The 14,776-nt window shown below is 43.0% G+C and overlaps 2 protein-coding genes across 4 annotated transcripts; both read right to left on the bottom strand.

Moving 5' to 3' along the window:
- Window positions 1-798: 798 nt before the first annotated feature.
- LOC105453007 (polyubiquitin-C) lies at window positions 799-4,199 on the bottom strand. 2 transcript variants are annotated; one of them, XM_011694648.1, is made up of 2 exons: window positions 4,068-4,199; window positions 799-3,348 (listed from the first exon to the last, which is right to left on the bottom strand). In XM_011694648.1, the coding sequence occupies exon 2, from the start codon at window positions 3,340-3,342 to the stop codon at window positions 1,510-1,512; it is 1,833 nt and encodes a 610-aa protein (XP_011692950.1). In that variant the 5' UTR covers window positions 3,343-3,348; window positions 4,068-4,199; the 3' UTR covers window positions 799-1,509. The 2 variants fall into 2 exon arrangements, with proteins under 2 accessions (XP_011692950.1, XP_011692951.1); XM_011694649.1 differs by lacking the exon at window positions 4,068-4,199 and adding an exon at window positions 3,560-3,790.
- A 1,801-nt stretch (window positions 4,200-6,000) lies between these two features.
- LOC105453006 (zinc finger RNA-binding protein) lies at window positions 6,001-14,517 on the bottom strand. Of its 2 annotated transcripts, none has more exons than XM_011694645.1 (11): window positions 14,395-14,517; window positions 13,869-14,032; window positions 13,034-13,375; window positions 12,047-12,613; window positions 11,207-11,920; window positions 10,826-11,120; window positions 10,555-10,742; window positions 9,321-9,469; window positions 7,832-7,927; window positions 7,613-7,733; window positions 6,001-7,342 (listed from the first exon to the last, which is right to left on the bottom strand). In XM_011694645.1, the coding sequence occupies exons 1-11, from the start codon at window positions 14,442-14,444 to the stop codon at window positions 7,059-7,061; spliced, it is 2,970 nt and encodes a 989-aa protein (XP_011692947.1). In that variant the 5' UTR covers window positions 14,445-14,517; the 3' UTR covers window positions 6,001-7,058. The 2 variants fall into 2 exon arrangements, with proteins under 2 accessions (XP_011692947.1, XP_011692948.1); XM_011694646.1 differs by having other exon boundaries at window positions 12,047-12,502.
- Window positions 14,518-14,776: the final 259 nt, after the last annotated feature.

Genomic DNA, 14,776 nt, shown 5'->3' with positions numbered 1-14,776 from the left:
TCGTGCGCTAAAAAGGACGCGTCGGACTGGATTGAGTTTTACAACTATACTATTGATTATATATTTATATCTTGCTTGTACTTTTTCTTAAATTGTATAGTTTTTTTACGAAAACGTATATTTTTATGCTCGAATATGATGTGTAGATGTACCTAAGTGTCCATATAGTTGTAGTGAGCTCGAGTCCGTGCGTTCGCTACGCTCTGCAAACGACAATGTCGACAATACGAATGCTGCGTTGTCCCGGCTCGACTCAAGAAAAGACCTAGTGGCGCCATCTGTTAGTGGTAAAGGAAAGCTTCTATCGAAAGCGCTAACAAATATCCGGTGCCGATATATTCAGTAATTTCAGTATTCACAACATAACCTCAGCTTTGAATAAACTCGTTCGTTCTAACTAAATGAATTAAAAACTAATTACCGGTCACTGCCAACGGGCGAACCGTTTATCAGACTGTATGTTCATCATCTTCCAGTTCTTTGTCCAGCGTTTTCAATATGCCGACGATGCAAATGATACCGCAGTTTATGCAAGTTACTCAATTGTGATGTAACAACTGATATAATCATCAAAATATAACTGATAATTAAACGCATATTTAATAAATATAATATATCAAGCTTAATACGGATGAAATCTACATTCATTATTTTAATTCTAGCAGATATCTCAAGTGGCACAGATAATCGCGCCAAGCGATCAGATCCAGCAAGGGCAAGCAATTGCTAGTTATAGTTTACCGCAGTTGCAAAATCTTCAGATAAATATATAAATTGGATTTAATAGAAAATATGAAATAATTTTCCATTTCATGTTTATTTAATTTTCTAATACTCCAACCACTCTCCTATAAAATACACGGGTTCGGAGACTCGCTGTCTATAAATCGGTCGCTTTCACGAGGAACGAGTCATTTCTAAACAATCAATCGTTTATCATAAGAAGAGCACGATATATGTTACATTACTTTGTTAAATAATTAGTTTTTACTTATTCGTTTATATGCTTTTGATGAAAAACACAAAACTTATATAAAAAATTCATTATAAATATTTGAAACATCATGTCAAAAACAAGATAAAAGATGTCTTACAAGTCTTATGACCCACTTTCGAATATGCTATTGTAATACTGTCTAGAAGATATTACAGGATTGACACAAACTCAATTTGTACAAATAGAATAAAGAAAATTTGATAATAAAATATCAGTGTCATGTTAATGTATTTTACTCAAGATCTGTGTTATGTTGATATTTTTTATTCAAGGAAATTATTTCATAAAAAGGTTATAAAAAATGAGAAATTATATACTATGCAAAATTAATTCCTTTATTCATAAGGATCTCCCCCAAGACTTTCATGTGCGAATTAATAAAATTATAAACTAATAGAATTTACCGTAATGAAATTAAATAATATAATACACATCGATACTTCCATAATTCACATCGATAATTCAGCATGGTACTACTACAAATTGATGCTTTAGTGAAAAAAAAAATGGAATCACAGATCTCCGCCTCTAAGTCGAAGTACAAGGTGAAGCGTGGACTCTTTCTGAATGTTGTAATCAGAAAGTGTGCGGCCGTCCTCGAGCTGTTTACCGGCGAAGATTAACCTCTGCTGATCTGGAGGAATACCTTCTTTGTCTTGAATTTTCGCCTTCACGTTTTCGATCGTGTCAGACGCCTCAACTTCCAACGTGATGGTCTTTCCTGTCAAGGTTTTGACGAAAATCTGCATACCTCCACGAAGCCTCAAAACCAGATGCAGGGTGGATTCCTTCTGAATGTTGTAGTCAGACAGTGTGCGGCCGTCCTCGAGCTGTTTACCAGCGAAGATCAATCTCTGCTGATCTGGGGGGATACCTTCTTTGTCCTGAATTTTCGCCTTCACATTTTCGATCGTGTCAGACGCCTCAACTTCCAACGTGATGGTCTTTCCTGTCAAGGTTTTGACGAAAATCTGCATACCTCCGCGAAGTCTCAAAACAAGATGCAGGGTGGATTCCTTCTGAATGTTGTAGTCAGACAGTGTGCGGCCGTCCTCGAGCTGTTTACCGGCGAAGATCAATCTCTGCTGATCTGGGGGGATACCTTCCTTGTCCTGAATTTTGGCTTTGACATTTTCGATTGTGTCCGAAGCCTCAACCTCCAGTGTGATGGTTTTACCCGTGAGCGTCTTGACGAAAATCTGCATACCACCACGAAGTCTCAAAACCAAATGCAACGTGGATTCTTTTTGAATGTTGTAATCAGAAAGCGTGCGGCCGTCCTCGAGCTGTTTACCGGCGAAGATCAATCTCTGCTGATCTGGGGGGATTCCTTCCTTATCCTGAATTTTGGCTTTGACGTTCTCGATCGTGTCAGATGCCTCAACCTCCAGTGTGATGGTTTTTCCTGTTAAGGTTTTAACGAAAATTTGCATACCACCGCGAAGTCTCAAAACTAAATGCAATGTGGATTCTTTCTGAATGTTATAATCAGAGAGCGTGCGACCATCCTCGAGTTGTTTTCCGGCAAAGATCAACCTTTGCTGATCTGGGGGGATTCCTTCCTTGTCTTGAATTTTGGCTTTGACATTCTCGATCGTGTCTGACGCCTCAACTTCCAACGTGATGGTCTTTCCTGTCAAAGTCTTGACGAAAATTTGCATACCACCACGTAAACGGAGCACCAAATGCAAAGTAGATTCCTTCTGAATATTGTAGTCAGAAAGTGTGCGACCATCCTCGAGCTGTTTTCCGGCAAAGATCAATCTCTGTTGGTCCGGTGGAATGCCTTCTTTGTCCTGAATTTTTGCTTTGACATTCTCGATTGTGTCCGAAGCTTCAACCTCCAAAGTGATGGTCTTTCCTGTCAGGGTTTTAACGAAGATCTGCATTCCACCACGCAGTCGGAGAACCAAATGGAGAGTGGATTCCTTCTGGATATTGTAGTCTGACAAGGTGCGCCCGTCCTCGAGCTGCTTTCCAGCGAAGATCAAACGCTGCTGATCAGGCGGGATGCCTTCTTTATCCTGAATCTTCGCTTTGACATTCTCAATCGTGTCCGAAGCTTCGACCTCCAAAGTGATAGTCTTTCCTGTCAAAGTTTTAACGAAGATCTGCATTCCACCGCGCAGGCGGAGAACCAAATGGAGAGTGGATTCCTTCTGGATATTGTAGTCGGACAGGGTGCGGCCGTCCTCGAGCTGCTTTCCAGCGAAGATCAAACGCTGCTGATCAGGCGGGATTCCTTCCTTGTCCTGAATCTTTGCCTTCACGTTCTCGATGGTGTCGGAAGCCTCAACTTCAAGAGTTATGGTCTTCCCAGTTAACGTCTTCACGAATATCTGCATGGTGCTCTGTAATAAAATTTCACATTATATAGAAAGATTATTCTTCATATGTATGCATACGAGAAACTATATATAATGTCTAAATCGATTCCAATTATTGACACGGATATTTACAGGCAGATCTAAAAAAAAATTTCTAAATCGAGTTTACGAATTGAGTCACAATAATAATCGCTAAACCAAGAAAATTGACTGTCAGCGGATCATAGCTGCTTACATGACGCAGTAAAATGGACGGTCGCCATTTTAGTTGGCTTTGTAATGCTATGGTTATCAAGCGTTCGACGCCATGTTACGGTCAGAGGAAGACACGTAACTGAATAGATGGATATTGGATGGATTAATTCGACGATTTTTTGCTCGTTTCCTGCATGTTTCTACGTTGATGCGGAAACGGAATCGATTGGACATCGAGATATACTAATCCAAAAAAAATTTGCCAATCGAGATAATCCCGCAATCTACTCCGCCTAGCAACAGCCTCGAAACAACGATCGATATTGTGCGCATTTACAGATTTTGGAAATGACGTGCGAATTCGCGAGGAAAACGTGCGCCTTATTAAACGTAGCTTTTATCGGTGATTCACCGAACAAATTCCACGATTATTATTATTATTATTAATATTACCATCTACGCCAAGTTTGTGCGAATAAACTGAATTTTCGGCCAAAAGAAAAGATTCAAGAACCAAGAATTTCTATCGGCAAGAATAACGAACGTACCTTTTGTTTGAAAGCTTCTCGCTGACTATAGTTCACGCAATACTAGAACTTGAATCGTACGACACTCCTCTCAACACGAGCTCACAATGATTATTGAAACCCCGGGCGACGCGTACCTCGCTTTTATACCCCGAGTCACATATGACTCAACGCTCGCGTCCGATTGGCCGAGGTACGTCGACGACGACGCCGATTTGCTCGTCGGTCGTGTGTGTGGTGTGTGTCATCGATCGGCATGACGTCTGCGGATCTCCGGGTATCGACTTGGCAACAAAGAGCACTCCAGAACGTTCTGCGTAATTCTATTCTAGCGCTACATGTATACATACAGACCGTCGCAAAAATTAATCGCCTCATTTTAAACAGCCATATATCTTTTACGGGCTGTGAAAGAATAATATAAAGTATATTTAAAGATATATACTCCGAGTGTATTCCACCTGATACGCCGGAAATAATTCAATTGTAATAAATAATAATTCGATTATTGACGTGTAAATTTCATCGACGATTCCTGGGAATCCAGGGTTTCATGAACGGCGTAAATAATTCCGAAAATCAATTCGCAAGAGCGCGAGCAAATTTTATCGAATATCGAACGTGAGAAAATTAAACTGCGAAGAGAAGATTAAGAGTAAATATTTTTTTAGGAACGAATTTAAAACGATAATTTTTCTGATAATTTGAAAAATCGAATTTTAATTGCCATTTACAATTTGCGTTTTTATTCCAATCAATTTTCAACATTTGATACGCTAAGGAAGTGAGACGATTAATTTTGCGATACTCTGTACGTACATCTGTCCCCATTTATCAGAGACCGAAACCGTTATAATTTCCTGCTTGAGCTCAACTTTCGAAAATAATTCTCACGCTTATCCCCACGTATATGACACTCCTTTTATTAATACTGTAAATGAAACATTAATGATGCGAGATGATGCAATTCTTTCTTAATATTATATAATGATTAATATAAAAAAAAAGTATTCTCTCTTACGTCAGAAGATATTTGTGACTAAACGCAATAAATTGCTTCTTTGAATAATAAATACTTGGGAATAATTTCGATAGATGGAATGTTCACCGAACGTTCGTGCTGTTCGGCTGCTTTTCTTTAATTTATCGCGCAGAAACTGTTTTCGCTAAATAAACGGCTGTAGAATTATTTAGTCGAATTACTTATAATTAGTTGCATCAAGAGTCGCCGAATGCGAACAAGATTTCTTGGAAGTTTCTGACAAAATTAATCATCTTTTGTGATCACTTCAAAAAATATTTGTACTTATTTAAAACGTTTATATTCGACTTACATATGTTATCTGATTGATTTCACTGGCTGTATCAAATTCCGTATTAAGAATCAAGAGCATTAATAAAAGAAATTATTTTCAATTTTCATTGTACAAATCGAATGTGTCGACATGCAAAAACAAAACTGCAATGTAATAAAATAGAATTTGCAAAACTGCCGAGTAAGCAACGTCGCAGAAAATGACTTGCAAACTGATGCGTTACAATGGTGCACGAAAATATGCTGTAGATAACGCGTTAATAATCAGCAACTATATATAACAACATTGTCCTTGGAGAACATTCCTGTCTTTTTGCTTTTGAAGTAAGAAAATGTTTTTCAAACAATAATTTGCTTCTTATATAAAAATAAACTAAGATTTAACACAAAAATCCAATAAAACTGATGTGCTTAAATCGTAGAATATAAAAACATATATGTATGCTTAAAGATACTTCAGATTCGAAAAACAATGACTAACAAATAAATCGCGTGTATTCCAGTGATCTTCGTCTTCAAACTCAGGTACGCATTATCTTTCGCAAACGAAGCATCGAAGTTAAAGAGGAAAGGAGTGGCACCAAAGGAAACTAGCTTAATAAATTCTTTCGATCGAGAACATACCAGTAGACTCGTCAGTTGTCGTACACATGTTCGCTTTATTCAATGATCATTCAAAAATATAGAACAGAAAATCTACACAAGTCAGAAGAAATTCACTTGAATGAGGGGACAACATCTGAAAGTTGAAAAGTTTTTTTTTTAACTTGGGTCGCACGAAATTCTGCAAATGAAACTAACCGATTTATAATGTGTTAGAAAAACAAAACGTTAACACGTGCACTTACTCCACGTCGGGATCACCAAGCATCCAAATCATCGAGTTATAAATATCTTGTTCCTATTTTCTGCGTGAGTCACGTATTGTGACAATAGCATACATCGTAAAGGGTTGTCACTTTGTGCAGAAGTGAGAGAGAGAGAGAGAGAAAGGATATAATATTTTCCTACACGTACAGACTACGCACACGACATACACACAAAATTTCAGTACAGTCCTATTGCCTACTCTTAACTTCAAACTTATTAAAAGTTTATTATTAATGTTCGTCGTCGTACTTCCTCTTGTTTACCTATACCACACTCGTTCGTTAGATTCTTCCTGCTCGTATTCGATTCGCCGTTAACCGAGATAAACCTAACCGCCTCCCAGATTCAATGAACGTGTCCGTCAGTTTCGTCGGTACAAATCTAATATCAGAACTAATATAGTCATCACATACGTCCGAGAAAATTAGCCAAGTCAACTTAAGCTTTGCCTAATGCAGCGCTACCTTCACTTTTGTGTGACACGCTTATAACATGATGTTGAATACATCGTACGAAAGAACCGATTATCATTGTCATGAAGTAAACAAATCCGCAAAGACGTTCGAGACAAAGCGCTCTATTTGTAGCGCGACAAACGCGTCTCTCTCGTATCTCTCCCTTCGTCTATAATCTTATCCGTTACTCAGATTACGTTCTAAAAATCATGACAAGCATCGGCCTAGAATTGTCTCGAATTGTCCTCAACCGAAGACACCACCTCCTCCTCCTCCTAAACAAGCAACTGACACGGCGGGGGGAAAAAAACTGCTTCCTTACATTAGACAATAGGTAATTCGCATCGCCGTACGAATGTTTTGGTAGATCTTCTATTTGGAGTCTGTCTCCATTTTGATCTCCTCCGCCTTTTTGTCCTTCTTCGAAGCCTCGCTGTCCGTGCCCTCCCCGTTGCTGTTGTCGCGTCTTCGCTTCCGGGCAAATCGTCCCTTGAACTTCGGCGGCGGCAGTTGCTCCATACCCAGGACTTTGTGAATCTGGCGGAACGCCACTAGTCGCAGTGCGTGCTGCGCGGACGCGGTTATGTCTTCCCGCTGTTGGGACGTCATATTTCCTATCGCGTCGACCGGCTCCTTCTCGCACGGATCGGATAATCCTGAAGCGAGACACATTTATGAATCAACATTGCGTTCCGCACGTTATCTTTGGATCAATAATAGAACGTCTGCAATTTTGATCAGATTGCCATATCATCTGCGCGTATCGCGGAATGTATGATTGCGATGCAGGAGAACAAAAGACTTGTGCTCAAGATCAACAATCACTCTCCACAATACGCTCAGTCTCGTCATCTTTTTCATCATTTTAAAAATAGGAAATCGATTAGAAAACATAGCGTGATAAAAGTGAATTATAGGAAATTTACCTGGACTACCCGGTAGCAATATTCCTCCAGCTACGCATTCCAGAAGTCTTCTTAAGGCTTCACCGGGACTAAGAGGACCTCCCGCGGTACTGATCACTTTCTCAGTCAGCAATTCCAATGCCTGTACAGATGTCGAGCAGCGAGTTATTGAGAATCGAGAAGTCGTGGGGGAAGTCGCACGGGGATAATTAATACGGGAGATAAAATACGTATACTAACCCAAGGATTTAGCGGACCCCATGTTGGCACACGATTGCACAGGTCGCGCATTATACGGATAACCATAACACAGCTCTGCAGCGAGGTAGCTCTAGCCTGTTGAACAGGATTGACATTTCAAAAAAACTACGATTTAATATAAGACGCGATAGACGCGCACTTGGCTCTCCTGGAGATAAGACGGCCTAAACTATCCTTCGATTTGCTTTGTGTGGGCTTTAGCTATCCTCCCAGCCTCGTGCCTAATGCCCCTAATAGTATTAGCCCATATCAATATTACCGGGTGTTTATCGATCAAATCTTTCCTAAGACGTTAGTACCCTGTCGCAATAATTAAAAAAAAAGCCAGAGCTCATGTATATCAAGTAAACTGTGCATGTATTTTTCAGAGAGCAAATCTCTAGGACTCGACTCTACAATCTACAAAAAAAAAAACACCCGGTACACTTATGACGCGCTACTGTGTGTTTGTGCTTGTCTGTCTCTTTTAATCTCCAAAGCTGTGCAATTGACAAATGCACATGAAAATTGTTACACAATACAAAAATGGAACGAAATACATAATCTCACAAAAAGCAGTACTGACGCTATTTATACGTATCGATTTGCTTTCAAGTTTTTCAAGACAGACCTAGAACAGACGCAGCCTAGGCTACAACGCATTAAGGACGATCCAGAATAATGAATTATGCTTGATCGTAAAGCAACCGAGCGGTCTCTGCGTTAGTAAAGAAAATAAAGAAAATCACATTCATTCTAAGGAGACAAATGAATTGTACTCGAATTGCGACGTCTTGCAGTACAGTTCCTATTATTCTGGATTATTGAAGATTTCAAAGCGAAGCAGATGTAAATGCATCTAGCAGCGTTTTTGCGCGTGACTGTCGAGATAAACATTTACATGTTGCTTACTTGCGGAGGATTTCTTGCCTGATAATATATCTGATCGCATGTTCGATGTGCGATTTAGCTTTCTCTCCCACGTACGGACGATGCCACTGTTACCCTGTGTGTGGTTATTTCGGAACTATTTCGGATCATTCCAAATCAATATAATAATAAACGTGGTCCCCGAAACGTAAACGTAAAATCTAAAATCTCCGAAGGAGTACAGTGGGCAAGGCCGACTGGCGTGTTTCAAAAAATTCAGCGGATATGGAAACGGCGAACATCGAACGTGATCAAATAAGCAATTCAGACAGAATTGTGTCAACGACGGGTCGGTTAATGATAAAAAATAAAACCGTCACAAGGCTGGAAGTTTCTAAGACTGCTTTTTCTCTTTTTCTTTCTTTTCTTCTTTTCGTTTTTGATTGAGTTTTTGTTTTAAGAGAGACAGAGAGAGAGAGAGAGAAAGAAAGAAAGTACAACTTGCACGCGTCTCGCGTTGTTTTGTCAGGAGAAAATAAAAGAAAATGGCTTCGTTACAAATAGCGCCAAACAAGATGTGGCACCGAGTTTCTTGAACTGAGTGTTAATGGATTCAAACCTGAAACCACTTCGCATGCCTGAGTGCAGCTAAAGCCTCCAAACACTTAGCCTTGGGAAGTACATCTGGTGGGTCTGGTTTCGTCACGGTGGGGGCCGCGGGCGTTGTTTGCAGTTGAGCAGCTTCCTGCTGCTGCTGTCCACCATTATCTGAGATTTCAACAAAGAAAGCACAACACGCTTAGACAACACTTAGAGTGTTTGATCATGCCCAGAGATTTTCGGTATTCCCTCTCTCTATTAATATTCAGTTTCAAAAACTTAAGCACCTTTAAATTGTGGGCTGTATAATAACCGTAATAATGCCAACGTGAAAAAAGAAATATAAAGAGCCTGATCGAATGTAGTACGTTTGCAATGCACCGAGTTCACCCCCGTTAAAACGTTCTTTCTCGGATCTGGTTTTTTTTTCTCTGCCGCTCAAGAACGCCCGACGATTCCTATCAGCATCAGTAGTGTCACCTCTATCCGCTCAAAAGGTAGGTAGCACCGATGCCAATAGAACGGGTCGGTTGAGATTCACGAGGTACGTAATGCGCATCGCAGAATGCGCGTACAGCATTCGATAACAGTCAGAGGGATTTTCTGTCTTTTTTTATGCATGATCAAAAAGTCCATAGTTTTAAGATTGCCTCAGCGTTGTTTCCTCCTATCGCAAGCGTGTCCACGTTCAATGAAATCTCTCGTTAGTATCGTTCGTGGGTGGAGATTCCTTAGCTCGAATATTAATTGTTCTCGTTAAAAAAGTATATACAAATCGGCCGCTATAAACGAAATAACGCGCGACAATGGAGACCCCGGCGTCTAACTGTAATTTCATTTTACGCTCTCTTTTGTTCTGCGAAATTTATCTTAATATCGTCCGAGTATTGTTTTGTGATATACTCTTGCAATCGAATATGTAAATGAATGCTACAAAGAGGGCTCTGTCGTGGACACACTAAGACACGCAGCTATATCGAGAAAGGAAAATTAAACTTTCATGTTAGAGCGTATGTACACTGGCAACCGTCGAATCGTCCTTGGCTGCCCCCGCATCGTCCTGGTGCTTAAAAAAACTTACAGAAAATCTTCCGGGCCATGAAAAGAACAAACTAAATCGTACAAATCGCAGAGTAGATCGAGAAAACGGCATGAAAATAAAAAGGAGGTGCATAATTCCGTAAAAAACCCCGCTTCGCCTTTATAGTTATCCTTTTCTTGGCCACTATAAAAATGCGAAACAATGAAATCACCTGCTGCTGCAGTCGACTTTGGTGACTCACGCATCAGGGGACTGGTGAGCGTCACGCTGACGGTGACCGTGCCCCCCGAGACAGTTAAAGCCGCGGATTCCGGATGCTTTCCGACGTTGTAAGTTTCTTCAGGAGATACATTCTTCAATTCACCTGGCAAAATCTCGGCGACCTTATTGAGCAATGTCCTATGAAATCGAATAATCTTGTAAGCTACAATTATAATATGCATGCGATTACAATGTATACTACACCAGGAAATCTGACGTACCTAGTAGGTTTCTCTGCGCACAAAACAACAAGACAAACGTGATTATCACCGGACAGCAACAGCCCCTTAGCCAAGTTTCCGACACGCATAACGCCACGAAGTATCCTGGAATCTTCTTTTTCCTTTTGAAACGAAAATAGATTCCCATCGCTTCCATCTTCCTTTTGTGGCGTGATTGCCTTCTTCTTGTCAGCCTCTTCTTTCTTCAATGCATCGGCATTTGCCTGCGGAGTACCGGCTGCTGGTACCGTTGCTGCCGCGGTAGCATTGGCATTGGCAGGAGTATTCTTTTTACCTGTAACACAAACACAAGATGTGCGTCCATGTAAATCCACGAAATTGAAATTTGTGGGAAAAAGAAGGATGCTTAAAGATACTCACCAGCCTCAGCCAAAGCATCCGACACAAACTTCAATGCTTTCTCGGTGTTAGAAACTATTTTCTGGACTGCTAACAGTTCTTGTTCCTTGGGATAAATAGTTGTATGATGCGCCAATACATGTTTGTCGTCCGACGAATCCGGTCGCCTCTGGGGGCCTGGGAACATCATCATAGGCGGTGGTCCTTGGAACGGACGTGGCATCGGCGGGGCACCCGGTCCACGGCCGTACCGTCGGTACCACTCGTAATACTCGCATTCCTCCTCGTAGCGGCGTCTCTCCTCCCAATACATCATCTCCTCGTCCATCATGGGCCCCATAGGTCCCAACTGATTGATCTCTTCTCTGCGCCGTAAATACTCGTCGCGCATTTGTTGCCTACGTAGTTTCTCCTCCAGCATCTTGCGCTGCTTAAGGCTCGGTTTCATGTCGACGATCAAATCAGGATTGACTTTCTTCTTGTAGGCGAATCTGTGACGGCGGCCCTTCATATGCATGTCTTTGGCATTGGGATCGTTGAATCGGCACTCGCATAGCTTACAATTGAAGCTTATGATCTTTCCGTCCTCGGATTTATTCTCCTCGATGTACTCCTGGCCAACCGGTTGAATATCCTTCTCATCGACCGTCGACTCTTCCACAGTTTCTTCGGCAGCCGGTTCCTCCTGCTTAACCTCAGCAGTTTGATTTTGATTCACCGTACCCAAGTTTCCAGCTGAAACATTTCAAACAAATGCAACTGAGCATACGAATTGTCTGTAAGTCATATAAACTCTCATTAAAAAAAGATCACTAGATTCCAATAACCTCTTGTAAAAAAAAAATGCAAAAATATACTTACAGGCGACGAAATTGATTTTAGGCGTTGCTGTCACTGTCGGCTTCTTGGTAGTCGCAGCTTTCGCGGCTGCAGCTGGTTTCGGGTTTAGAACGGTGGGATCCGCACTTGGTATCGGTTTCCCAAGTTTAGTGTGCAATTTGACGACCTTCTGATGCTTGGCACCCCTAATGTGAGCGGCGTAGGCATCGTTTCCAGTGCAAGTCACATCACAAAGTTCACAGCGAAGACTGTTGCCTGCACCGCGCGCCGGTGGCTGCTGCGGCACCTTCAAGGAAGCCTCCTTCTTCTTGTGCTTCTGTCCCTCCAGATGCTCGCGATAGGTCTGTGGCCCGGCGCAGCTGATCTTACAGACATCGCAATAGTGTAGTTGCTGAGGTTTAGGTGGCTGCTTGGGCCGCATTGCCTTCATCCCTCCCCCACCAGCTCCGAATCCCTTCCGTCCGTAGCCCTGCCAACCTCCAGTCTTCTGGTTAGTGGAATTGCTGTTTGCACTCTGTTGGGCTACATACATAGTCGCAGCGCTATATAGCGCTGCGTCGTAGCCGGAATACGTTGTACTCGCCGTTTCTAAGGGAAATGAAATTGAAACCTCAAACTTTGGAGGGGTCCCAAATCATTCGTATTTTCGCGCGGCAAAAAACTTTACACTATTACTCATTTTCAAGATGCATTCGAAAAGATGAGCTACGAAGAACTCCACGACGGAACACCGACGGGGAAAACTGATGTAACTGATGTACTCGAAAGTGCGCTCCATACTTGGGAGCGGAAAAATAAAAGAGATTTCCGACTTCTGCTAAATCCTCGAACTGTTAATCACGATCGAGAATGCTAGCAGAGCTTTGCAAAATTTTTTCTTTTCGCATTTTTCGTTCGTACGTATCGTGAGAGGATCAATTTCATGTTATTAGTTTCTACGTCACAGTTAGTGGTCAAGAGAGGACCGAAAGTATTCAGAGATAAATGTATTAAGGTTAGCATACTTACTATTTGTCGCGGTTGATGGGGTCGCGGCGGGCGTAGCTGGAGCAGTGTATCCCGACGAATAAGTAGCGCTCTGCGTAGGATTCGATTGCTGATAAGCTGTACTAGATGCTTGATAGGTCTTAGCTTGACCAGTCGTAGTGGCTTGTCTGGCAGTGCCAGTGTAGGCACTGGTCGTACTGTAAGCAGGTTTTGCAGCCTGATAGTGTGTTTCAGTTGTGGTGTATGTTGCTGCAGCAGCTGCTGGTTGCTGGTAATATGTTTTGGTAGCGTCGTACGTAGCCGCCGGAGCAGCTCGTCCGTAGCCGTAGTCGTAAGTTTGAGCTACAGTACCAGGATTCGCAGCTGCAAGAAGAAACGTCTATTGCAATGGTGCAGCTATTTTTGTCACATTTGAAATAATTTGGAAATAATAATTGATGATGTACAGAGAAAAACAAAGGAAATGTTTAATTCCGATACGAGTAGAAATATTCTTATTTTACTTCTTACTATATAATTAATATTTTATTTATTTCTCCATTTTCAATAATCAATCAATCAATCAACTGACTGTTGGAAGAAACATATAGAAACTTGTATAAAGAATCGTTTGGTGCAGGTGCAGCTCCACTCGCTACACCTGAATCCAGTGGAGCATGTTTCCCCATAATATTCAGATGCTTATTCGAGTCTTCGAAAAAAAAAAAGAAAAAAGTTTATGCTCCGAAAAAGATGGAACATTCGCGCGAGATATGTCCATTGATTGGCATACACTCGGAAATCTTAAATATCTCTCACAAGATCGATCGCGCAACGTGAGATTCGTGCTGCGGAGGGTCTCACGTAAGAAACCTACCTGCGTAAGTCGTCCCGGTCGCGGCCGCGGCGGCAGCCGCCTGATAGGTTTCGTAGCCGGTCGCGGCTGCGGCAGCGGGTCGTTGAGTGTACGTAGCAGCGGTAGCCGCCGGGGTTACCGCGTATCCCGCCTGGCCGGTCTGATATGCGGCGGCGCTGGTCGCCCTGTTGGTGAAAAGCCAAAGCGTTAGAGCCGTGAATTATCACGTGCGGCGGCCCGTCGTGGGTCCGCGCGAGGAGGCGAGACGCGGCGCCACGGACATCGGTGACGGGCGCCGACGAATAGGAAAATCTATCTCGGAGGACGAGGGGGACAGACGCTCTCGACTCCGGACGCCAATCGCTCGGCGGCGAGAGAGAGTAATGGCCGCCGAGCCGGCTGGCCGCCCTCGGGCGGCGTGCGAACGTCGGGCGCACGAACGGCTTTCCATCGGCACCGCGGACGCGCGCGCTCGCGGCCACGGGATCCTCGCCCCCGGCTTAACGCTAGCTACTTAATGACAATGATAATGCAGACGTTTTCGTACCCATATTGCGTCCCGCCGTGGGTGAAGCCGAAATAATTGTTCTGAGCCATCCTTCCTCGCGGAGAGAATCTCGGAAAGAAGGACAATGGAGGAAGTCGTAGGGCGTGTGCCGCCACGAGCGTACTTCGATAGAACGGCGGCGGCGCTGCCGCGCGCGCCGATTGGCCGGCACGGCCGCGAACGGCGCGCCCTCGGTGGCCGTTTCCGCGCGCGCGCGCGAGAGAGAGAGAGAGAGCCGGCCCGGCGGCGCGACTGCCGCACTTCCGCGCGACCAGCCGCGAACGTACGACGCGCCCGCGCACTCCGCACACCTGGTGCGGTGTGCCGCCGGCACAGAATATATATGTAAGGTCGCCGTGCGGACGAGGCCGCCTGTCGCCGG

The sequence above is a fragment of the Wasmannia auropunctata genome, unplaced genomic scaffold (genome assembly GCF_000956235.1).
Source record: "Wasmannia auropunctata unplaced genomic scaffold, wasmannia.A_1.0 LD336023.1, whole genome shotgun sequence".
NCBI classification, from domain to species: Eukaryota; Metazoa; Arthropoda; class Insecta; order Hymenoptera; family Formicidae; genus Wasmannia; species Wasmannia auropunctata.
This window is presented reverse-complemented; position numbering and strand designations above follow the sequence as displayed.

Bases quoted from the DNA above. Each gene is read 5' to 3' on its own strand.
- LOC105453007 (XM_011694648.1), bottom strand. From the start codon at position 3,342: ATGCAGATATTCGTGAAGACGTTAACTGGGAAGACCATAACTCTTGAA.
- LOC105453006 (XM_011694645.1), bottom strand. From the start codon at position 14,444: ATGGCTCAGAACAATTATTTCGGCTTCACCCACGGCGGGACGCAATAT. The intron at 11,121-11,206 runs GTGAGTATCTTT...TTTGTGTTACAG, and splicing joins GGATGCTTTGGCTGAGGCTG to GTAAAAAGAATACTCCTGCC. The intron at 9,470-10,554 runs GTGATTTCATTG...TTGAAATCTCAG, and splicing joins AAAGTCGACTGCAGCAGCAG to ATAATGGTGGACAGCAGCAG.